We start from the raw sequence: 25406 nt of genomic DNA, 5'->3' as shown, positions 1-25406 counted from the left end.
GTTATGAACATAAACTTAGCCAAAGTAATTGCTGGTCACTGGTAAGGGACAACAAAGTAGAGCTCTCAGTGATCTGCCCAGGTAAAGTAACAAGCTAAGTTAGAGCAGCCCAAGGTAGCCTTGATTGCAGTCAATCTCTAGAACTAGAGCACAACTCAGATAAAACATCAGATAAAAATAATTATCGGCATAAGATATGAATTCTGTTTTTCCGCTAGAGGAACATTAACATAACTAATAACAAAAATTCAGGGAAAAAACCTAAAGCTGACTACAGTTCAGCAAAATGCAAGAGAGGTGACTTTTGCTCTTAAACACCTGCCATCACAAGTTTTTCTTTATATTTTGATTAGAAAAGTGGGGAGCTAAGAAGCTAATAAATTTGGATGGGGGGAGAAGGAATAGTGTTTGAATTTCTTCTTTTTTCTTTCCCTTTTAGGTGCACACTTACGTAAACACTACTGGAGTACAAGAGGAAAGAAAAAGTCGATCAAGTGTGCATGTGCCACTGGAATCAAAGCTTTCAAACACTGAAACAACTAAAGTGAAAGAAGATCAGATGTGTACTGATGACAGAGATGCTCAGGTTCTCCTGGAGCCTGAAGGAGTGAAGTTTGTTTTAGGACCAACACCTGTTCAAAGGCAGTTAATGGAAAGAGAGAAACTGGAACAACTTGGGAGAGATCAAGTTAGTGGCAGCAGCACAAACAACACTGAATGGGACACTGGGTACGACAGTGATGAACGTAGAGAGACACCATCTGGTAACAAATTGGTGTATGAAAATATAAATAGGTTATCAATCCCTAGTGCCTCAGGGGTCAGGAGAGGTCGCTTGACATCAACCAGTACCTCAGACACCCAGAACATTAACAACTCTGCTCAGAGAAGAACTGCGCTGCTGAACTACGAGAACTTGCCATCCTTGCCTCCTGTTTGGGAAGCCCGCAAGCTGAGCAGAGATGAAGATGACAGTTTAGGACCAAAGACTCCGTCTCTGAATGGCTACCACAATAACCTAGATCTGATGCATAACTATGTCAATACAGAGAATGTAACAGTACCAGCAAGTGCTCATAAAGTAGAATTTACACGACGTCGGGACTGTACCCCAACAGTCTTTAACTTTGACATTAGGCGTCCAAGTTTAGAACACAGGCAGCTCAACTATATACAGGTTGACTTGGAAGGTGGTAGTGACTCTGACAACCCTCAGACTCCAAAAACCCCCACCACTCCACTTCCGCAAACTCCAACCAGGCGCACAGAGCTGTATGCTGTGATAGACATTGAAAGAACTGCTGCTATGTCAAGCTTGCAAAAAGCACTGCCCCGAGATGATGGTACTTCTAGGAAAACTAGACATAACAGTACTGATCTGCCTATGTGAGCCTGGGGAGCATTGAATCATTTGCACCTTTTGTGAAGTTTATAAAATTGAAGATGCGAGTACTTTGCATTTCTTAACACTAACGCCTTTTATAGACTAACAGAACTTTTTCTGCATACTTCATGTACTTGTCTTACTAAAGGGAATTAATGTAGAGCAAGTATTCATTTTAGGTAACACTATTTCATTCTACAGTCGAAGTAATTACTGCACAGCAGCATCACCACCTTTCACAGTGCCTCTTTAATTGATTAGAGTCTGAGTGACATGTCAGTTATGAATTTATAAATATTCTGGTCTGGTGCCTATACTCGTTAATGGCATTTATAACACTTTTTAAAGCCTCTTGATATGTGCATTATTAGCAGGTAAACCTAATCTTTCAATATACATACCTGACATTCATTCCTCGTTGAAGTGGTTCCTCCAGAATTAAATGTGTGTAATGCATTAATTCACTCAGTTTGACATACACAAGATATATTGGTTCATCTCAAGGAATATAAACACCACACCTTTTTTGTCTACGGGCAAGAAGGCCTCTAATTCCTGACAGTTTTCTTGACACATTGATGGTTGTTGATCAGAGCTATAAACACATCAAAAAACAGCTTTAAGCTCCTTCCGTTAAAATAGAATTCCAAGTGACATATCAAATTCCCTCTGAAATCTGACAAAATTTTAATCTCATCAAAGTTTTGGGGTTTTTTGTGAAGGAATTCACAGGTGGGCTGTTTGAATTAAGGCTCTCTTGTTATTTCTTAGTTCAGTGTGCCTTCTTTTCTTTGCATTTGTGTGTTCCCTTTTTATTTGTTCCATAATGTCTTGTTTTAAAAGTCAAAGTAATGTACATAGCTTTAATTGTTCAGGGTCATCTATGTATTTGTCTTACTCTCTGCATTTGACAAAGCAAGACTCTTGAAGGTCAAATGGTTGTCTTCGTCCAGTGTTCTACTTTTTTATGCCTGACAGAAATATTCCAGCTCTCCAGCAGCATGCATTATTGCACAACTGGAAAGGTTTATTATGCAGTTATTGTCTTCCTCTAAAGCATCAAACACAGGTTACACGGGAGGCAGGGTACTGGACTTGATAGTTCTTTATAGAAAGTTGTATGTTCTAGCAATGTGCATCCATAGGTGATAGTGTACTTTAATTTAAAAAGATACATAGTAAATTATCTGAAGGTAGTATTATCTATGAGCATACTTGTTTTCCTTTTGCAGTTGGTGAATTTGGTTACAGTGATGGCTGCTCAGTGTTACAGGTACATCCAGGTAGAATGTTTGTTGAATATGCCGGAGGCACCCTTAGAAGTTTTTTTTTGTTTTATTTTGTTTATTAATACTCTGAATAATGTTAGAATTCTGGAAGTATTGCAGGTGCACCTTGGTACTAGCAGCAGAAAAGATTGCTCTTGAGCCTGTGATTGCAAAGGAACTGACACTTGTGTGAACTGGTGTGATGTAAAATAACCCTTGAACTGTGAGGAAAAACATGCAAGAAAAGCCATTTGGAGATCTGAAAAAGCATTAAGGGTCTCCATGCAATATTTGAATTGAAGTTTTATAGATACCAAACTGCAACTATTTTCTGTCTCTTTAATTGGTGTGTATTTCTGTTCCTACAACTTTTTTCTTTGGTCTTCTCTCATTTAGTAGTGGCAGCAGTAGTAGCACCTGAAATATATGTCTCTTGCTGTACTGTTAGGTGGTAGCAGACCACCTTTTCACTCTGGCTTTCATTATTCTTTACAGACCGTATGGTACTGAAATACCAGATGGACAAAGAACATAATTTGCTGAAGTAAAAAATGGGAGTCATTGAGACCATTGTGAGGAACTTAAAAGAGATATTTAAAAGAAACAAACCTTATTAATTATTTCATGGTCAGCCTCTGCATACTCTTGGATAGACTCACTGACTTTTGAGGAGACCTTGGTACTCAAGAAGGTAAAGACTACCTAGAGCTAGGCATTTTAAAGGTTACAGACAGGTGGGAATTGTTCTCTTCTCCCAGTCAGCCAGCGACAGGACAAGAGGACATATGCTTAAGCTGTGCCAGGTAGATGTTAGCAAGAAATTCTTCATAGAAAGGCTGATTAGACATTGGAATGGGCTGCTCAGGGAGGTGGTAGAGTCCCTGTCCCTGGAGATGTTCAAGGAAAGACTGGACATGGCAGTTGGTGCTGTGGTCTGGTTGACAAGGTGGTGTTTGGTCATAGGTTGGCTTCAGTGATCTCAGAGGTCTTACACAAGTCTCCTGACTCTGTGATTCTGTAACTACTCCGTCACATCTTTGCCGTTGCCTCACCTTATGGACCTCCTGGTCCATACTGAAGAGAAATTGCCATGTATTGCAAAATACTTACTGGATTAATAATATTGGTGTGATTCTTGTTCTTAGCATATAGCTCACTTAAATTTGTGAGCTGAACTAATGCTTCAGCATGTGTTTTGAGGCAAACCTGTTTTGATCTAGCTAGCTGCTTGGAAATATATGGTCCTCATCTGTATAGTTTGGACTAATTAACTGGACCCATAAAACACACCTGTGAGGCAGGGAAGTAATAATATTGTTAACTACTAAATAGGGAAGCAGAGGCTTTGGCTAGATCATGAGTGACCTGCTGAAATTTCAACAACCAGCCATATCCCTCCTTAGTTCTGGTACTCTCTTATGCATTTATTCTGAATAGTCTCAGATAGAAAGAATGGTCTGAGAAAATTTTTTTACATTGTTGCAAGTTTCACAATGTTTTCTTAGCTCTGGTCCCCAGAATTGAGAACATACTGAAATTTCAACTGTCTGTAGCCTTAATTATATTAACAAGTCTGTTGACATATTTTCCAGGACTACTTTTTTAACCTGTTACATTTTACAAGTGGGATAATGCTTTCTCGTTTTGTGTACGCTACAAACATGCTGGGTAGTCCCTGTCACCCAGACTACTAATTTTTAGCATTCCTTATTTTCTACCCCTTGAAGTAGATACAGTTGCAATGCACTTTACCCTTTGAGACTTGGTAAATATTTTTTCAATTCAGTCTCTTTTAAAGGCTGTGATGTTAGATTTAGTGTCTGTAATCTAGGATTCAGTTTTCAGCTGAAATCTCTCCATGGTATTTAGATCATATTTATTTTGGGCCCACAGGTGTATAGACTGAGAAATTAGAAATATGTAACCATTTTCTTTAGTAAATGTGGCATGTTAAGTTTACATAAACTAGGTCCTGTAAAAATGGTAGCAGCTCCATCAGTTCTACTTTTCATCCATAAGTGCAGTCGGTTGCTGCCCTTCAAACACATTTGACAAGGGGAAACCTCTAACTTTAGGTATTCCTTTAGTGCAATGATTTGGGAAAGACATACATTGCTGTATTTTTTGAACAAGGAAACTGAGTCGTTCAAGAACACAAAAAAGTGACCAAAAGTACATAATAAAGATTGTGCTAGAAAGTGAGAATTTATTCCATTGTTATATCAGGAAAATAATCTTTTCCTCAGAAGGAGGACCAATTGTTTTAACTTTTGTGGTGTTTTTTTTGCTGACTTCCTAAAACAATATTGAGAAAGACCATTCTGAAAACCCTGACACTCATTAGAACATACTTTGTTTCCCCCAGTGTTTTGCATTTGACAGGGGTTGAATCTGATGATATGCATTGAAGCCCTATTCCTATAAAAGTCTTCAGAGCTCTTATAGAAAATAAAAGTAGAAATTTCCTATAATAAATTGATAAAATGTCCTTCCCCCCCACCCCCTGATGTTTGATTATTTGTCTGTGTTTGCACCTCTGATTATGGCTTGGGTGTAAAAAGGATCATGGAAACGTTTAAACTGTATGAAGTCCAAACCACTGTCAAAACAGGGCTGCTTTTTATAGGTGACAAACCAGCAGTTGATTTTGCTGGTTTTATAACACTGTATTGGCTCAAAATCTGGCTGTTCTTGTTTTTGTTTTATATTTAACCACTTCTCAATGAAAGAGATTCAGGAGAGAGCAGATTGTTCTTATTCATTGTCAGTGAAGTAGAAACAAAATTCTGATTAATGTCAGTAACTATTTTAAGCATATAATGATATATCTGATTTGGACATCTATTTCTAAGCAGTATTCCTTGCTTCATGTAAAGTGAGATCAATGGTGAAATTCCATTTCTGCACTGTACTAATTTATTTAATGGCTGCAAATAAGATGAAACTAATGGAGTAGGAACTAGTAGTGGACTTAAATCTGAAATTCTCCTATTTCCCCTAAAGGTGTCTGGTCCTTCATTGTGATAGATAGAGTTAGGTATTTTTGGAATTTAATTCTATGATCTTTCCCATCTCTTCCTTGAGGTAGCAATTCAGGCATTTATATTTGACAGTATTTACTTAATATAAACCTAAGTTCATTTATTATGTCTTTATTTTTACTTCATATACACTCCAAGAAAAAAAAAAATCCAGAAGAAATTCCACCACAAAAAACTGCGTTAAGATGGAGTCAGGTTTGCTGATGTCCTTCTTACAGCAGATTATGAAAAAGGAAGTCATGTTGAGGTTCTTTCACTATCTTTAGGAATTACTTCCTCTTTCGGACAAGATAAGTGAATCAGAAGAAAAAAAAAGAGCAACTTAGCATCTGCAACTCTGACCATGTATACATTATTACTTGTGCTGTGCTGTAAGGTATGTGACTAAGTCTGTCAGATGTCTTATGAGGATGTTTTCCTAACACGGTGTTTACTCCAGATTAACGCAGTATTTTGTTTGGAAGAATATGTAGGTGTACAGTTAGAAATAGAATATGAGAAATAAGGTTGATGAAACAAGTGTTGGACATTTCTGTATTTTTATACATTATGAAGGGCATTTTTAAAATTTTTCTTGCCATTTTAGTAATTATTTAGTGTGGTAATATACATATATTGTGACAATGTTTTCTGCTATATCCATTACTTTGGTGTAATTCTATTTTATGTAGCAAATATGTGTATATAGAAAGGAGATTATGTAAAATGATTAAAAAATAGGCTCAAGCCCTTCAGAACAGAGACCATCTTCGTCTGTGTCTGCAAAGTACTAAATGCCTTGGGGTTCCAGCCAGAGCTCCTGTCTGAGACCTGTAGTGACTGAATTGCCAAGTGAGGAGTGTGGGGGAAACAGCTTCCCTGCTTCCCATGGGAAGTCTTAGTATAAAAGGTGCTGTGAAGCTCACCCTGCCAATCCCTGGTGCTGGGGCGGTGCTGTGTACGGCTGCTCCCAGCGCCACCTGCCAAGCGACCCAGAGAGCCCAGAGTCCACGGATCCCTGGCTTGGGTCCTTCCCCTTGGCAGTAGGAAAGAAGTCTGACAAGGAGCTTTGATGTCATCAGGAAATCTTCCTTGTTAGCAGGGTGACCCTTCCAGAGCTTGTTCGGTGTGCATGCAGTGTCCTTTGAAGCCGAACAAATGATTTCTGTTGACTTCAAGGGCCACTGGATGTGCTCCTCCAAGATCAAGTTCTGCTGATGTAACAGTTCTATTACACCTGAGGACCTGGTTGGTCAAGTTCTTCAGGAATGGCCTAAAAATATGTAAAAATATAAATATATTTAATTAAACGTACTGAAAACCAAATCCTATTTGTTGTGGTCAGAGTTCAGATAACTATGAGAATTTTGATTTCTTATTCATTACTTGCATATATGTTGCTTTAACTTTTGTGTATGAAAGAGGAAGTGATTCTAAAATGTGTGAAAGGTCAGGATTACACCTGTATTTTAATGGTCATGTTATATAGGAATGGATGTCAGCGAATTTAACTCCATAATAATGCAGTTTTTTTGCATTGGAATATGTGTGTATATCATACACCCACATTTTATATATAATATATTATATATTTGGTACTAACTTTGTATTTTGAAATTTTGCCAAATCGTGAACACAGATGTTCTCACTTGTAAGACTTTGGTACTTAATGACTGAATGTATAAGAAATGCTCTGGTATGAGAGGAAAGAGTGTTGTATGGTGTCCCACAGTCCACATGGCTCGACCAGCAGGCACATTGCCTTTTTCACGTCTCGCTTCATTGCAGCATCACCTTTGGTCTCCTGGAAAGCAGTCTGTGTCCCAGCCAAACTGCAGGCCAGCTGCGCACCGCGCTAGCGTCAAAGCTGACTGGTAGTAGTGATACAGTAGTCACCAGTGTGCCACAAATGCATTTATTGAATGCAGAAATAGACATTTCTACAAAGGCCAAAATCTTGTGTTGTATGTTCCTTTCTTGTCATTACATTGTATCATATTGTAAGATTATTGTATGTCCTAATTTGCATTATAAAATGTTTTTTCCTACTTAAAGGCATAAATATAGCAACTTTGTATAAAGGTAGCTTTCTAGATTTTTATTTCTTTTATATAAAAAGTCTAAACAGTGGGAGTACCGTTGCCAAATTGTTTATGAAATTTCAAGTAATTTTCCCTGTTCAATTAATTTGTTTTTACAAACATTCCGTATTTCTTATACTATGCAGAAAGAGTGTATTTTTATGCCATTCCATGTTAATCTTAAAATAATTTCACTTCTTTTAAGCTGTCATTATTGAGAAAGCTTACCAAATGTGCATTTTTTAAAAAAATGTGTTATGTACATTTTTCCCCTTACCAGTGCCAACTTCATTTGGAAAAAAAAAAAAATTGTAGCATGGCAATAAACTATTGATTTTACATTAAAAATTGTCTGTGGGTTACTTCAATAGTTTGCAGTGTTAGTGTCACTGTATTGTGTTTTGTTTGTATAAACTTTTTTGCTTTTCTTTAAATCATTGCTTCATGTACCTCTCTCTGCTCTCCCTGCCTCCATATTCCAGTCATTACTCAGTAGTAAAAAAAACAAACCCAAAACTGGTCATGGTGATCTGAAGTCTGTAAAATCATCTCCAATATTTTGTTTCATTTCTTCTGGTTTTCTGTCACATCTTTGTCATGAACGTAGGTTGGGATTTTTGTTTTTAATGAGATTTTTAAAATGAGGCATTTTTTTTATTCGCATACAGCGAGTGCAACTTGAAAAATTGCCCTTGGCACAACAGAGGTGAGGGCACTGCAGAGCTGAGAGAAGCAGACCCCACAACCAGCACTGCTGCAGTGTTCTTCCTATTCTGGTGTCACTACTTTTTACACATTGTAAATCATCGCTTAAAAATGGTCAAAAGCCCCTTAAACCAAATTTACTAATTTGCTATCGTTTTTCTGTGAGCATTGGATATTTAAAAAGCTGTAACTTGGATAAGTCTGAGGCACTTTAAAATCTTTTTTCTCCCAACTCACCACAGTAGCAGCAAATGTAAATTAAAATGAATTACTACTTCAGTGCAAATCTTTATGAATGCTGTGATTCTGAGAGAAGTTGTTTACCTTGTTTTAGTTGTATTATTTCCCCTACCCAAAACTTAAATAGTTTTCTCCATAACTATGAGGAAAACTAAAGATATTTAAATTAAATTAGTAGTCTAGTTTTCAGAAGAGGGTTGTGAAGGGAAGTGTATCTAACTGTGAAGAAAACAATACAAAAAGCCTAACATACTCAAGAGCTAACACTAACCAGGTATCAACAAAAGTAGCAATACAGGTCAGAGTTGGCAGAGTTTTTGTCACATTCTTTTTTGCTGTCTCCATTGGGATGGATTTCTGTCTGTGGCTGGTTTGAATCTAGAACAAGCAACTTCCCACATATCCCACGAGTTTATTATCTAGCAGCAAGAAGAGGGATACCAGCTGAAATTAATAATTGAGAATGAGTCATACAAAACAATAGAGGTTGGCTTTGGATATGTCATTTTATATGACCTGTTGGCTTTTTGTGTAGAGGAAAAGCAGTGACAAAGCAAGGTTGAAGTGTTGTCTCGCACTGGCAAAGCTGCCAGGGCAATAGTTACCCGTTTTTCCTTACTGAATTGCGGAGGGTATCGTGTGGGGTTGCGCTGGGCATCTCCTGTTCGCTGCTTGTAACTGGAGGCGTGGTCTAAGAACAGCCATCTCGGATGGTCTGTCAAGCGCACTGGAAGGCCACAGGCAGAAACTAAAAAATGCTTTTGACCTCCAGGAATATCACCGAACCGGAGAATCATAAAAGTTGGAGCTGGAAGGGACCTTAACAATCATCTAGCTCCAAACCCCCTGCCATGGGCAGGGACACCTTCCACTCGACCAGGATGCTCAGAGCCCCATCCAACCTGGCCTTGGACCCTGCCAGGGATGGGGCACGCAGGCTTTCTTTCTCCAATGCCTCTCCACCCAGTGTAAGGAATTTCTTCCGAACGGGTCTCCAACCCACAGATCCCATCCCCCGGCCGCGCAGCCGCTGAGGGCGCGGGGCCGGACTGCGGCTCCCAGAAGGCCGCGCGCCGCCGGAAGCGGCGGCCGCTGTGACGCCAGTTCCGGAGGAGCTCGTGGGGGCTGCGGCGCGGCGCTGGTTCTCTGCTGAGGGAGGGGCGGACGGCGGGTCCCGGCGGCACCGGCACCATGGTGAGCGGCGGGGCGATGGCGACGGCCTGGCCCAGGGCAGGGCCGGGGGTGCGGCGAGGCCGGTTGGTGCTGCGTTCCGCGCGGGCGGGCGCGCGGGGCCTGGAGGCCGCGCCCTTCCTTTCCCGGCGCCGTGCCGGGGGTGGGGGCGGCGCTCGCGACCCCGCGCGCGGGTGGCCCCGAAGGTTCTGGAGCCGGGGCGGGGCCCGGCCCACGCGGGGGGACCCCACCGAGCCCGCCCTGGAACACGTGTTGGGGTGTTTGAGCCTTGTTCATTTAAGGCATTGTCTGCTGCGCGAATGGTAGTCCTTAAAGGCCGGTGTTGGTTACTACTGTAATTAATTAGCATCGGTATGCAAAAGAAAAAAATTAATAAAAGACGAGTTCAGCTCAGGTATCAAAATGCTAAAGCCTCAGTATGGTCAGTAAATAGACTTCTTTTGGTTCCTGCTGGTTGTGGCTGCCCTCGGGCTGTAAGGAAGGGTCAGCGAGTTGGGGAGAGCAGCAGCCACGAAGGGATGTGTGCACTGCAGTCGGTGAGCAGCTGCACTCGGTCTTGTAAGCTTCACAAGACTATGAGATTGCAAGAGGGATTTATAAGAACCTTAACTATTTCTTAAATATACCTATTATCACAACAAAATGGGGGATTAAAGAAATTTTATTAATAAAAACATTCAGTTGTTAGTGTCAGGGATTTGCTTTTCAAGCACGTAGTTTTATTGAAGCTAGAACAGTAGTCTTGCATTAACTGTGTTTCAGGCATCCATTTCCCTTGCTCCTGTGAACATTTTCAAGGCAGGTGCAGATGAAGAGAAAGCAGAAACAGCTCGGTTGGTGAGTTTAATTCTCTTAAGAAACTGGTATTACTTAGAGGTAGTTAAACTTTCTATTTTCTACTACTAAAAATACTTACACTATATCATGATACGGAGCTTCTGTCTCTAACTGGATTTACTTGTTCCAGATCTGTAAACAGAAGGGAGAGAAAAATTAGAGAAATCTTCAGTGCCAAAACCGAAGTAGCTCTATTGGAGCTCAGAAGATTGGTGTTTATTGGGTGGCATTTCTTCTGGCTTTGAGACAGACTTACTGTTTCTGGGAGATTTAAGTATATTTGATCTGGTTATGAAAATTTAACAGTTAAGAAATTTGCCTTAAGCCTCTGTTGAAGGAGGTGGAAGGTTTGGTTAAAATGTCGAAAGCTATGTGATAGTGTAGAATTCCTGTATTACAGTAGAAATAAATTGTTCCCTGAGGCATATTTATTTTCATTTCAGTCATCCTTTGTTGGTGCCATTGCCATTGGTGACCTAATCAAGAGCACCCTGGGGCCTAAAGGCATGGTAAGACAGCTGCAGGCTCTCAGTAGTCATACCTGTTAATTTAGCTTTAATAGTTCCGGTGCGCTTTCAAGCAGTATTCTAAATCTCACATCTTGTAGGACAAGATTCTTTTAAGTACCGGGAGAGACAGCTCTGTGACAGTTACTAATGATGGTGCAACCATCCTGAAAGCTATTGGAGTTGACAATCCAGCTGCCAAGGTCTTGGTTGGTGAGTTCTTACGGGCTTGATATTTCCTAATTTGTAACTCTATCACAGTTTTTATTTGTTCTTAGAAAATTGTTCTTGAAATTCTGTGAAAAATTGAAGGAAGGGGATCAGAAATCCTAAAGTAAGAAGGGCAGGGTATTGCAAGAGTTGTGGCATTCTGCAAAAGTCAAATTGTAGTGTATGCTGCTCTTCAGAACTGTTTTTTCATCTTCTTTTACCTCAACCCTGCTTTGTCCCATGACTCAGAAGGATCTAAAGACAGCTATATGCCCACTTTTTGCAGTATGAAAATTCGGAGCAGAAATCTGTGCAGCAACCAAAGTTCTCTCTGTGTCTCCCAGATTTAAATCTCTGTTACTCAGTGAGTGCTGTACTTCTGTAGAGTTTACTGTTGTGAGCAACTGTTTTATTGTGCCAGTGGTCCACTGCTGGTGACAAGCAGGAGCCTGAACTATTGGTTTCAGGTTTCCTACTGATTTTGTCTTTGCTGCGTCCCAGTTTATCAGCAGTTCATGTAGCAGACCTGGTTATTACAGTTTCTGATCCTGTATCTATGACTTAGAGCTTCTATCCATCTATACTTCCTTTTGATAACCACTATTAGAATGGGGAACACAGGGGAGCATCTTGACCATCACCAGGCTGAAACTGGTGTCTAGGTTGCAAATAAAGAGCAAGAATTTGAAGGATGCTGAATTTCATTTTGATCTCTTGTTTTTCTGGGGATTATTTTAGAGTTCCCTCTTTACACAAAGAGTAAGACCTGTTTTCCTCGTCCAAATTAATGCATGAGAAAAATAGCATTAATACTGTGTTTTCCTTCTTCAGATATGTCAAAGGTTCAAGATGATGAAGTTGGTGATGGAACTACATCTGTCACGGTGTTGGCAGCTGAATTACTGAGGGTGATGTATTATGTTTTTTCAGATGTTTGTCAATGTAGTTCTGTGATACCACCAGTAGGAGGTGTGTTATCCTATGTTTGTGAAAGGGCTCCCAAAGTATAGAAAGGAATAGCTTGCCCTGTTGCTGTTGAACTTAATAGGGGGGAAAAAACAACCCTTAGGTATTGCATCATCATTTTTTGAGTATTATTGTAGACTATCATTCCTTATATAAGTTTTATAAACTCTCAAGTGTTTTAAGTTGACTCTTTACAGGTCACTTCCTGGCTATTGCACTGAGCAGCATGCAGCACTGCTTAGTTGTGAGGCTCAGTTCTCTGAACTCCATTTCTATAGAAAAAAAAGTCCTGCTAAATTCTGCTCCCTGCTCAAGGCCAGAATCCGTACTTTAAACTCTGTTCCTTTAAACTCTGTTTGGATTTTATGTTTATGGAAAAATTTACACTGCCAAACTGTAAAACTGAAATTACTAGGGATTTGAAAAGGATTTGAGAAATGAGTAATTCTTCCTTGCAGAGCTGTGGCAGATGTGCTGATCATCTCAGGTCCAGGAGCTGGGATCAAGAGCATCTTAAGGAGTCATCTATTAGCTTGACAAGTTCCTCAGAAAAATGAAGATAGCTTTTTCAACTACACTTTAAAGTTGCATCCATAAAGCGAACATGTCATCTCTAGTTAGTGTAACTGTACTTTTTTGGGAGGGAAGTAATTATTGATTTCATTTAAATAGGAGGCAGAATTACTGATTGCAAGGAAGATTCATCCTCAGACCATCATTGCAGGCTGGAGAGCAGCCACAAAGGCTTCAAGAGAGGCACTTTTGAAAGCAGCCGTGGATCATGGGTTAGTAATGTCCATTTGCTGTAACTCTTCATAAAAAGCTACTCAAGATCAAAACATCAATGCAAATTGCAGTCCATTGGTAATTTTTTCATTCTTACTAAAGCAGTGTGGAGGCTGAGTTCATGAATTTTAACAGTTGAGAAGAAAATGCTGGGGTTTTTTTTCAAACGAGCTAATGAAGCTTTATGATATTCAAAATACTTATGATGTGCAGAAATTAAATACAAGCTGTAATTTGTTCCCCGGAACAAAGATCTGAGCTGTTATTTCATATTTCGAACTCACATTCTAAATACAACTATTTCCCATGCCCTGCACTTTGAAAGCACAAACTTTCTAAAACTGAATGTGAAAATTCTCCTAACAAAATTTGGATTTCACATAGAAGGTTGTGTTCAGGGGCAGTGGAGAGATTCTGTGCAGTGTTCCTCAAAAGAGAATTTGGTACATATAGATACAGGCTAGATGAAGTGGTGGCTAGACTCATGGTGGTAGCTAGTGGTAGTTAAGGCTTTCAGACTTTCCACCTTAACTGAACTGTCTTTATTTTAGTAATGATGAATTGAAGTTCCGTGAAGACTTGATGAACATTGCAGGAACAACTCTTTCATCAAAATTACTTACTCACCATAAGGATCACTTTGTCAAGCTGGCTGTAGAAGCTGTTCTTAGGTTGAAAGGTTCTGGTAATTTGGAGGCTATCCATGTCATTAAGAAACTTGGTGGAAGTTTGGCTGATTCCTACTTAGATGAAGGTAAGTCTTTGAGTGTTGACTGTGTATGCACTTGAGAAATAAAGCTGCTAAAGGCTACACATCTATGTAAATTGGTTATGGGGAACACTTATTATTATAATATATTATAATTTATAATAATAATTTATTATTAAATTGAATACTAAAGGTGGGGGATTTTGTAGTAACTAGTAATTGTTCTCCTTTTTAAATTTGAAGTTTTACAAGACCTTTCTGTTACTACAGGCTTTTTACTTGACAAGAAGATTGGTGTAAATCAGCCAAAAAGAATTGAAAATGCAAAGATTCTTATTGCAAATACTGGTATGGATACAGACAAGATTAAGGTATGTGACAGAACTACTGTTGAGAAACTGTGTTTTTGTAAATGGAATTTTGAGGCTGAAGACTGAACTCTCTTTTCTTTGATTTAGATTTTTGGCTCTCGTGTTAGAGTGGACTCCACAGCAAAAGTGGCAGAAATAGAACAGGCAGAAAAAGAAAAAATGAAGGAGAAAGTGGATCGCATTCTTAAACATGGAATAAATTGCTTTATTAACAGGTACGTATTTCTGGGGAAAAGGGGAGAGTTATGTTGCTCCCCATGTTATTTTAATTCACTCTGCTGGAATAGGCAGTTAAGTGCTGAGCAGGTATGTAGGATCAAAGGACTTGGACCTTAAAGCATATGGCGGCCTGTGCTTAGTGTGATAGTGTTTCTTCAGAGAAAGGGTAGTTCAAAAAGCATCATAGTTTGATTTGGGTTTTTTTTCTTAGCTTTGCACGTTTTCCTGTTACTGCTTTTGCCTCTGTGTTGTGTAACATTCCATGTGTGGCAGGTGTCTCATACACTAACTTCTTTAGTAGCTTTCAGAAATCTGTCCTGTGTCCATGCTACTGAGAATCTGGTGTCTTTTGTTCCTGTGTTGTTTTGAAAGGTTTGTTCTGGTGTGATGGTGAGATGTGTTTTAATTTTAGGCAGCTGATCTACAACTACCCTGAACATCTCTTTGGAGCTGCTGGTGTCATGGCTATTGAACATGCAGACTTTGCTGGTGTAGAACGTCTGGCTCTTGTCACAGGTGTGTAGAGTATCTTGTTGTATGAAACTTGGAGTAGTACTTCATTTGTTTGATCATTAGTAAACATTTAACTCACTTAAACATACTACTTTTTCTCCAGTATCTGTGAATAAAGGATCATAATGCAAAACATGGAGTATAATTTAGCAAGTTAGTGCCAGTTAGTAATTTTCTTTCATATTTTAAAAATATTTTCAGGTAAGTTCCTGCTTGATAAGATTTTGAAAGATTTGTTTTCTAGGGAAAAGATGAAACTTAGCAACAGAAAGAATAACTCCACAAGTTAATAATAACAGTTTTTGATTCAGTGATAGCACTTGGTTCTAAATGGCTGTTGTTTGACTGTAATGATAGAGAAGACTAAAGAGTCATGCTTTGTTAAAAATGTGGGCCTGGGTTGTTGACTTGAGGTGGACCTCAAATGATATGAACAACCTTGGATATTTTGAGTAGTGGTCAGCATAACTGTGATTCTAGTAACTAATGAAAATGAAACCTGTGGAATGCTACAGATAATTCTCACTGCTGATGTTAGAGATTGTTAACTGGGACATCATAGCTGATTTTGAAAGTGATCAGGAAGGATGATGAATTTGCTTTGCAGGAGAAAGGAAAAGACACTGACTTGTTTAGTGTCTTAGCATAACTGAAGTAGCAATTGTGTGTAACTGTCAGTAGGCACACTGACACAGGAAAATGCTAGACTGGGAGGAACATTGCTTTCTGGAAGAAATTCAAAGTAAACTTTCTGTGCAGAGCATATGGGCCTTTTCAGAGCACATTGGCTTGAATAGTATAGCTGAAAAAAGGACAAGTTTTTAATACACACAAACTCTCTGATACAAGTCTTGGTTTTCCTTGTAGTGCTACAACTATGCAGTGCTGCAAGCTACTGTGAGATATTTGAGCATGCACTGGGAATGCATACATGTAAAGAGTTTTCTAATAGGAGGAGGAAAGAACTAGAATTAAAATGATGTTGTGTTCAAAGACATTTTTGTCTTTGTAGTGCTTGTTTCATTTATGATACAGCAGTTTGCACGTCATGCACAGCATTGCTGCTACAACATGGAATGAGACTTGGAGGAGTATGGTGGCCACTGGTTCTCAGCCATCATCAGGCAGGCAAAATAAATACTGTCACAAGCTCAAGTTTTAAAGCATAAGAAGCTTCATTTAGTATTTTATAAATACTTAATCACTAAACACTGAAAACTTGAAACATAATGACGTTTTAGTGCTAACAAAGATGATTATTCTGTTACCAGGCACAACTCACAAGCATTGTAGTCCTTGTGATATGAAACAAAACATTGGTGTTTTAAGTATTTATCAGCATTGGTTAAAGGTTTCTGGTGCTTACATACTGACATGAGAAAGTTTTGGCTTGCAGCAGTTACAAAGATGTTTTTTTTTCACACACAACCCTCCCTTGATTAGACCTTGCCTGAAGGGATGCTTTCATTGTGAGCTCTGATTTCTTTATGATCTTTTATTTCTTTTCACCACACTTGTAGGTGGTGAAATTGCATCAACTTTTGATCACCCTGAGCTGGTAAAACTAGGAAGCTGCAAGCTTATTGAAGAGGTCATGATTGGAGAAGATAAACTCATTCATTTCTCTGGAGTGGCAATGGGTAAGTGTTTGATCACTAACATTTGTGTTAACCCTCTGCTAATGCTATATAGTTTCCAGCGAGGCATAGGAATTCTGTAATGATTCATGTAACTCCTTTTACTAGAGCCTTGCTTTTCAGTAAGTATCTACAGTTTCATGGTTGAAACTGTGGATGTTTTGTATTATATGAACATATATAATAATTTCTAAGGATTGGAACCAAGGTTTCTGCTTTGGGAAATTCAGTTGACAAGAAAAGTAGCAATATGTCATACTTAAAGAGCTTGAGAGCTTGTTCTAGTAAATGCTGATGCTCATAATTTTTCAGAGAGTTTTGAGGTGATATTAATTTTCTGTCTTTGAAATGTTATCATGCTTTCTTTTGCTCCCAAAATTAAGTGATAAAAATCTTGACTACAGTGATAGCAAAACCATTGTAAATACTCTGTTACAGCCCATTTTTTTATCCTGGTTTCTCTTTTTAATCCTTTTACATTTGTGCTTTCTAGGTGAAGCTTGCACCATAGTTTTGCGTGGAGCCACACAGCAGATTCTTGATGAAGCAGAGAGGTCTTTGCATGATGCTCTCTGTGTTCTGGCCCAGACTGTGAAGGACACAAGAACTGTGTATGGTGGAGGTAAATATCAGATTCTTTGTAAATGTCACACGTTTTGTATTACTGAACATCAGATGTGTAACATCTCTGTATCTTCAATGAACAGGTTGTTCAGAGATGCTGATGGCTAATGCTGTTGCAGAACTTGCTGTCAGAACACCTGGCAAAGAGTCTGTTGCAATGGAGTCCTTTGCTAAGGCTTTACGAATGGTAGGTTTATTTAATCAGATTGCTGGATAAAGAGGCAAAGTTTCATGAAATTTACAAACTTGTGACATTGGATATTTGCTTCACTTTAAGAGTTTTGGTTGTCCAAAGTAAAAAAGTGGCGTTTAGCAATACATCTTGGATAAACAAAGGGGGAAATTGTTTTTTTCTCTTAGGAAAAAAAAAGTACTGGTGTTTTAATAATTCTGCATGTTACAGAATTGTGAATGTTCATATGCTAGCCCTCTAATTGGTTCTTGCTGTCCTTACCTGATAGTTAAAAGTGCTGCAGAAATAGTACGTAAAAATCTAATCTTATGTAGCTGACACCTGATTTAGAAAAGAGCAACCCTTCTGTTCCATTGATGCTGTAGTGCTGTTTAGGTGTATCCATACTCCAGTACTATCTACAAGTTTCTAGACTTGAACTGGAGATTGCATCTTAGTAGGAAATAAGAGTGTCACAAGAAATACTAATACAGTTGTGCTAACAGGCTGTCAATTTGAGAAAAAATTTACTTTCTGCAATTTAAATTTGGGAAAACCTTTCTCCCAAGAAAATTCAAGAGCATAGTAACACTTGGCATCACCTTTCCAGTCAACACATGCAAGTTTGCACTGCTGTCACAGAAACAGTGAACAGAATGGTCAGGTAGTTAATGCTTCCCAGCAGACTTGTGCTTTTTAAATGAAAAAAATTCTCCAGTTGTTGTCTGAAATGATAAAAGACAAGATTATTTTTTTTTATTCTGTCCATGTTAAACGAACTGACAAATTTGCTAACATGCTTTTGTCCTCTTAGGTACTTTCTTAAAACAGGGTCTTGAAATTCTTAGAAAGTTAGTTTGGGTTTTTTACTTTCTCCTTATCACAGTAATAGATCATCTGCCATGTTTCTGAAACATCTTCTTGAAGTTCATTTGTAAACTAATAACATCAAAGTATGTTTCATATTTACTAACAGTTGGTCCCTGTGTTAATTAAAAACAACCTGTGTTTATCCCCTTAGATCCCAACAATAATAGCTGATAATGCTGGCTATGACAGTGCTGATTTGGTTGCTCAGCTCAGAGCTGCTCATAGTGAAGGGAAGACCACTTATGGACTGGGTAAGTGGGTCAGTTTTGCTTCTATTTGAATTGCTGTTTGGCAGGTCCATTAAGCTCATTAAAATTGTTCATGTATGTCTGTCACATAGATTCAGCAGGGAGAACTGAGTATGTTGATTTGTTTGCTTTGCCTAGAGCTTGGGTGTACAGCACTACATTCCTTTTCTGTTCTACCAGCCTTTTGACAGTAGAGTGAAAACCTTTGTTTCTTAAGTGGATGGTTTCCACCTCTAAATCCACTTTCCTTACGCTGAGTCTAGTTATAGGAAGCTTAAAAACAAAAGCATTGCTGTAAAACCAGCAACCAGCTAAAAACCCATAAGAACCGGTAAGAACCGAACAACCTTCCCTTTCCCCCCCCGCCCTTCCAAAAAAAACCAAAACAAACCCAAAACCCAGCAACCCAACTAAACAACAACCACAGAGTTGTGGAGAAGAATCCTGAAGTTAATATACCTAAGGACATAGTGCTGAGAGTCCTATTGGGATCTTGTGTCCTCATCACAGTGTATAAAATTTTTGTCATTGTTTTTAAGTAATTTTAACATTAGGCTTAAATCAGGAGCCTTGATGTAGATTTTATTTAATACTTCCCTATCAGTGTAGTTCATTTGAGCAGGTGAGTTACTATGCTCTCAGCCTCTTGTAATTTCCTTAAAATAATGCTGAGTTAAATAAAACAAAACAAAAACCAAAAAAACACCTCTTAATGCATTTCTTCTTACAGATATGAAAGAGGGTGTCATTGGGGACATGTCAGTTTTGGGAGTAACAGAAAGTTTCCATGTCAAGAGACAAGTTTTGCTGAGTGCAGCTGAAGCAGCAGAAATGATTCTTCGTGTAGATGACATCATTAAAGCAGCACCAAGGTATGATCGGAGTATCTGCATGGTCAGTCACAGTGGTGTAAACCTTCTGTGGAAGCATAAGGGTGCAGAGAAGTCTTGATCTAAAAAAGCTTTACTTGAAAGGGAACCTGACATGTGACATACAGATGTTCATATTAGATAATTTTATTACATTACCAGTATCATCAGGCCTTTAGTGCCATCAGCAAACTTAAATTGCACTGTCTGAGTAATGCCTAGTTTATCTCAGGTCACCACTAAACACCTGTACAAGTGGCCGACCAAAATGTAAGGGGTCATGCTTTCTTTTTCCTTTTGGCAAGAATAGTAGTGAAATGTCCAGCTATTTCCGAGATAGAATCTGCAGCTAAAACAGAGACATATTTGTTAAAAGGTTTGAGGAGAATTGCCGCTGATAGGCAAGTGCCTGGGTGCCTGCTACCAGGTAGTTTTCCCTGCTTTTTGAATCACGAGATTTGTTTTTAGCATAGTCATGGGTGGCGTGTTAGCTCTGAGGTGGTTCTGGTTTTTGTGTGTTGAGATAAAGCTGTCACTGAACACAGAATACTAGCTAAAGATTAAAAATAAGGGTGGGTGAGGAGGGGCTGGTGGGCATCAGTGTGGTGTGATTTTTCTGATTCTTTTTCTCCCCAGAAAACGTGTACCAGACCATCGCCCCTGTTAATTTTCTTCAGTACCCGAGGATGTGTGGACCAGATCTCACCTAGTAATTTTTTTTAATGGTCTAGTTTTTGTGAGGTTATGGAACAGAAGCTTGAGACAAACAGCTCTCCATCAATGGCACTGTCTTCAGTTGGTTTTTACTTACTGGAGCTATTCTGTGTTGTGGGGAAGAATTCACATTCAGGGATGTATAAACCGGGGGTTTTATACAATCCTATTCATTCTGTTCCTTCCAGGTTCCACTTAAAATGCACAGAAATAAAAAAATTAAAAAAATTCAGATCCCCCAAAGTTGTATTTCTTTCTATAGAACCAGGATGAGCCAGATCCATTAGGACAGCTATGGTGCACATCCTCAGGCCTTGGCTGCTTCAGGGAGTCACTAAGCTCTCGTGGCTCTCTGGTTTGTGTTGACCTGCTGTGTTAGTGTGAGTGGTGTATTCCAGTCCTGGCTGCATAGGTTTTGATTTGGGGTCCTAGAAATAGGCTCTGAAGTTACATGGTATCTTTTACTAGTGATACTGGAGGGGATTTTTTACTTGTTTGGTTTTGATTTTGATTTTTTTTTTTTATGATGGAAGAGAGAGTGGAAGAGGAACCTCAGTCAATGCCCAGAACTACAACTAAGTGATATTACAGCTTTTTACACCACAAATGTTGCGTTCTGCTGAGGGGAGAGAGGAACATGCAGTTTGGGAGAGAGCAGCATTCAGTACCTATATAGTGTTGATCTATAAAGTACTGGGCTGACTTTACAAACATTTATAGTCGAGGACACTTAGCAGAAAATGTGCCAGGCTCCATAACTTTCACTTCCTCCCCTCTCCTTTTCATGTCTGTTGTGTCCAATCTTTATATTCATGCTGCAAAGGCAATATGTTTCTTGACTGGACTGGTTTCTTTGTGCCTAGGTTGGAAGGAAACCTGTGATGCGTGCAGCAGTCTGCAGATCTGCAGATCTGTGATGACTGTAAGCACAGACAAGCAGGGGCCCGGCCTGTGTGGGGGCCCAGAATTGTGCGTTGTGAGGCCTCGTGACCTCTCTGGATCTTGCAAGTGTAAGGTGTTGTCAGCACCTGGCAAACACCAGGGCAAGTCTGCCAAAGCAGAAAGATTAAGCTGAAATAAGCAAGTATGTGCAAAGATTTTTCTCCCTTAGATTTCTCAAAATGAAGGGAATCTGCTTACAGAATCCTCCCCTTAACTCTTGACTCTTCAGTTCTTCAGAAGTGACAGTACTGTGTGGATAGGGCTGAGTGAAACACAAACCACTGATAAGCCAGCAAAAGCACACTCATCCCCATCCCTTCAGATAAATACAGTACCAGCTCAGTTCTGTGGGATATAAAACACTGACCTTGGATATTAAAAAAAATGCCCCTAATTCATGTCCTGCTTTCCCTTCTGTAGGAAGAAACTGTTGGAACAAGACTAGATAAAGAATTTGCAGTTAATTCCAAAGGATTTTTTAAGTTGGCAAGATGGTAGTATACTTTTATTTAATTTGACTAGTAGCACACTACATGGGTGCTAGCCAGATGCAAATTTGGACTTCATTTAACAAGACAACAAGTGCTAGCAGAGTCTATATATTTCCAGATAATTTTTCAAACATGTAGATGACATTAAGCAGTCACAAACTGGCATGGAATCAAACCTTTTCTGGGAAGACAACTGCCGCTTCTGCAGGCTCTGCTGGTGAGACAGTTCTGCTCGAAGAGTGTGCCACCAAAAGCTCTGCACCCTTGTAAAAAAGCTGTCACCTAATTCAATCATGCTACAGAGTCTAAAGTTTAAAATGTCACTTTGAGCCAGATTTCTGTTACTCGAATAAAGCAAAGCTTAAAAAAAGCGTGCATTTTTAAGGAGATCTGAAGTGGTCTAAGTTGCAAGCTTAAGAAATACCCAGCTGAAATCAGCTGAGTAAAATTTGCCTCATCAGATTATGTGCAAGCCTATAGTGACAGCTAACAGCCCTGGATTTTATTCATGCAAGTTTACCTTTGCAGCTCTTAGTGACTTTTCCTTTTTAGTCAGGCTTTGATTTTCTTCTTTGCTCCTGCATGAGAACTTGTCCTGTACAGCTGCCCTTAGAGGCAGTGTTGCCAGTAACAAAACGCAGCAGCAAAGCCTATAGCTTTCCTCACCATCATTTAAATTCTGCTTGGCAGTAACGAAGCAGTTGTCACAAATTTTGCAGGAAGAAAGAGGAGAGCCCCCTGTGCGTATGTGCTGTTTCCTTGATAGTGCAGCCAGGACTTTGCTACTGCTTCCCACTCAGCAGACGGAAACCTGCAAGGTGTTGCTGTGTTTCAGGTAAGTAATTTGAGACCAATGCTGTGAGTTGCTTTAGAGCTGTGGGTCTCAGCAGTGATCACCTTGAATGGTAGCTTCCAGCTGAGCTGGGACACCTCAGCAAGGTGGAAGGGAGAAGAGTAAGCCCACAGGTGAGGAGCGGCGAGTCCATATGTGCTCCATGCAATCCACCCATGGCAAACACCTGAACTGAGTCTTCATCTCTTGTGAGTTGTCCGTGGTCCCAGTGTGGGAGGAGTGGGAGAGGGAAGAAGTGTGTTCTAGGGAGAGTGCCGAGTGCTGCACAAAGATGGTTGTCTGTACAAGAGTTTTGCTGTCACACTGTCTTCAAGCTGGTGCACGTACTCCTGATGACTGCCAGGTGGTATGGTGCTCCTCGGACACCAGCAAGCAAGGGAGAGGTAGAAGCTGGCAGTGGTGGGAGTGCGCTGCCACCTTGGCCAAAAGGGGCAGTTCAGCGTCAGCAGGGCTCGGCTTCTGGCTCGGTCTTGGCAGCAGGAGGTAGCAATGGTTTCTCATCGAGCGTGATTTCTATCACCGCTCCGGATCGCTTGCGGGGCTCAGGGGTCTCTTCTGACCATCTGCCCACCCTGCGCACCCCTTTGGCCACTTTGGGTGCATTCCTGCAGGGGTTGTGGTCATAGATCACCAGCTTCAGTCCAGGGAGGTGAGCAAGGCTGGGGAAGAACTGGATGGAGTTGCGATCCACGTCGATCACCTCCAGGAAAGGCATGTCCAGGAGCACGGGAGGGAACTCGGACAGCAGGTTTCCTGACAGCCAGATGGTGCGAAGCTCCTGCAGGCACTGCAGCTGGGGAGGGAGGGTGCGCAGGGCGTTGGAGCCGGCATGCAGGGTCTTGAGCAGGCTGAGCTCACACACCACTTCTGGCAGGTACTGCAGGCAGTTGGACTCGATCCAGAGAGTCTTGAGATTCTGCAGGAGTCGGAGCTCGAGGGGCAGGCTGCAGAGCTTGTTGTTGCCCAGGTAGAGGATGCACAGCTGCTTCAGTGTGCACACAACTAGGGGCAATGCTTTGAAGTTGTTGAAGTCCAGTGCCAAGATCTGCAGGTTTTGCAGCTGTTCCAGCTCAGGGGGAAGATGGTTCAAGTTGTTGTCACTCAGGTACAGCTTAACCAGTTCCCTAAAAGAGCAAATGTGCACAGGCAGCCGCCTCATCTGCCTGCCGCTCAGATCAACCATTTTATCCGCAGGCATCTCTTCTAGGTCTTCTATAAGGTACTTCTGGCACTTGTTAGAGGGCACAAAAGCAAGTATGGCTTTCAGACTGTTGCCCATCTCAGGATTTTGTTTTGGGATGGCTGGGACTGCGAGGGACAGGAGCCTGCCTCGGTCTCCTGCTGCACACTGGCCTGTTGGTAACTTGTTCTTCCCAATATAAGGCTCTCTTTACATGGCACCAGCCATTAATCTCAAGGGCTCTGAAATGTTTCTGATAACTGAATGAGTGTTTGGTGACGAGGATTATAGACAGGCTGACTCAGGGCCCAGGTCTCCCTCTCTCACCCACACTCCCACTCGCTTGCCCCCCCAAAAACATTCATTCTTTCTTTCCTCTTCTTGCACACTGTAAATGTTCTCTGATTTTGCCCCAAACAAAATTAGGGTCACACCAACACCCAGTCCCACAACTTTTGCTGCAGCTGTGCTGTCTTTGTAGCCAGTGCAGGCAGCAAGGATGGGCTTGAGAAAGTAAACACCACAGCAGACCAAAATTTTAACCTCAGATGTTTAACTTTCATTAAATTTTCAGCAGAAATGTCAGATATAATCAAATTGTTGTTTAAAATACCTGTCAAGACTTGACTGACTTTCAAGATGAGTGGCACTTTCAGGGATGTATTTTGAAAGGTGCCAAACACTTGGATTTCAGAGTGTAACTTGCCACCCCGTATTTATCTTAAAGCTTTAACACAAATACTTGGCAAACTGCTATCTTGAGCGGTTCTACTGTTTATGTTCCTAATTTAATGGTATTTATTATAGCCTCTGGCACTCTTGACTGTATAGGAGGACCTTTTTCATTATGTTTTACTTCTTGTCTGCAGGAGCTTTTTCATTACATTATGTTTTACTCCTTGTCTGAATCCCAATGTAATGTGCTATCACAAATCGCCAAGGTTGTTCTCCATCTGCTTTCCAGCTGTGCTACTGCAGTTCCCGTGTCTATACCAAAACCTGTCACGAAACTCCCGTGGATTTAATTCCATCAAGATTCTCACTTGTTATGAATGAAGTAAGTCCCATTTTGAAAAGTTATGGCTATTTAGATGTGACAATATAAACTGTTCTGTCATCAGGACCCATTTTGCTATTCAGTTCTAATTTCTAGGAGCATTCCTGTGTATAGGAACCTCTGCGTAGTTTGACATGTTGAGCTGCTGCTATTTCAAGCTTTCCTGGGTACTCATACATGTCCCTACCCAGGGCAGTGGGCAGGTTGGAACTACATGATCTTTAAAATTTCTTCCAACCCAACCCATTCTATGATTGCCCTGCTTGGGTGTTGGCCATGGCTCTACTCATGGCTCTCATGAACTTTGGATGTGAAAGCTGGCAGAGCGTTTTAAGGTAAAATAGCCTTTTCAGCACCTGCCTCTTCGTGTTGATATCTACAGCTCGTTGCTGTCATTCTCCACACTTAGTAATTTAGGGAGAATACTTTCTTTGAACAATCTGCAGGTGGTTTCGGGGTATTAGGTGCTGTGCTACCAAAATCTGTGACTGCTGAAAACTACCCACTCTTGAAAACTAGAAGGCAGAGCAAACAGAAAATTGAGGAAAAGGGACCACTTAAGGTGGCCTCTGGATTTCTGTTCAAATCTAGTTATATAGAGCTCTTTCTATCACTTGCTTTCAAATGTAAAGCAGCACTTAGCTATCAATTTGGTATAGGTTATAGGATGTTTATGACCCTTTTCCCCACAAGATGGGTGGCTGTGCCATGCAGCAGTGATGCTATGAAATGTATGGAGGAGT

General features: G+C 40.3%; 3 protein-coding genes across 6 annotated transcripts in view; 2 read left to right on the top strand and 1 right to left on the bottom strand.

Annotated features, from left to right (window-relative positions):
• The window catches only part of LOC131592369 (fibroblast growth factor receptor substrate 2), a 50233-nt gene extending 42138 nt beyond the window's left edge, over positions 1-8095 (top strand). For all 3 annotated transcript variants that reach the window (XM_058863837.1, XM_058863836.1, XM_058863839.1), the window contains one exon: positions 440-8095. In XM_058863837.1, coding sequence (XP_058719820.1) covers positions 440-1390 — 951 coding nt within the window. In that variant the 3' untranslated portion in view covers positions 1391-8095. The remainder of the gene's footprint in view (positions 1-439) is intronic.
• A 1659-nt stretch (positions 8096-9754) lies between these two features.
• On the top strand, positions 9755-20372 carry LOC131592368 (T-complex protein 1 subunit beta). The gene is made up of 16 exons (XM_058863835.1): positions 9755-9892; positions 10652-10726; positions 11170-11235; positions 11334-11445; positions 12274-12350; positions 13081-13193; positions 13746-13948; positions 14174-14274; positions 14362-14489; positions 14906-15009; positions 16527-16646; positions 17137-17265; positions 17351-17454; positions 18461-18560; positions 19288-19429; positions 20063-20372. The coding sequence occupies exons 1-16, from the start codon at positions 9890-9892 to the stop codon at positions 20091-20093; spliced, it is 1608 nt and encodes a 535-aa protein (XP_058719818.1). The 5' UTR covers positions 9755-9889; the 3' UTR covers positions 20094-20372.
• LOC131592371 (leucine-rich repeat-containing protein 10-like) lies at positions 10787-23774 on the bottom strand. 2 transcript variants are annotated; one of them, XM_058863841.1, is made up of 2 exons: positions 22094-23774; positions 10787-10858 (listed from the first exon to the last, which is right to left on the bottom strand). In XM_058863841.1, exon 1 carries the CDS (start codon positions 23703-23705, stop codon positions 22869-22871), a length of 837 nt encoding a protein of 278 aa, XP_058719824.1. In that variant the 5' UTR covers positions 23706-23774; the 3' UTR covers positions 10787-10858; positions 22094-22868. The 2 variants fall into 2 exon arrangements, with proteins under 2 accessions (XP_058719824.1, XP_058719825.1); XM_058863842.1 differs by lacking the exon at positions 10787-10858 and adding an exon at positions 17832-18164.
• Positions 23775-25406: the final 1632 nt, after the last annotated feature.

The sequence above is a fragment of the Poecile atricapillus genome, chromosome W (assembly GCF_030490865.1).
Source record: "Poecile atricapillus isolate bPoeAtr1 chromosome W, bPoeAtr1.hap1, whole genome shotgun sequence".
Taxonomy (NCBI): domain Eukaryota; kingdom Metazoa; phylum Chordata; class Aves; order Passeriformes; family Paridae; genus Poecile; species Poecile atricapillus.
The sequence above is the reverse complement of the archived record's forward strand: the minus strand, read 5'-3'. Positions and strand labels throughout refer to the sequence as shown.

Coding starts and splice junctions, on each gene's coding strand:
- LOC131592368 (XM_058863835.1), top strand. Junction 11,236..11,333: donor CCCTGGGGCCTAAAGGCATG/GTAAGACAGCTG, acceptor CACATCTTGTAG/GACAAGATTCTTTTAAGTAC. Junction 19,430..20,062: donor ATCATTAAAGCAGCACCAAG/GTATGATCGGAG, acceptor TTTTCTCCCCAG/AAAACGTGTACCAGACCATC.
- LOC131592371 (XM_058863841.1), bottom strand. CDS start 23,705: ATGGGCAACAGTCTGAAAGCCATACTTGCTTTTGTGCCCTCTAACAAG.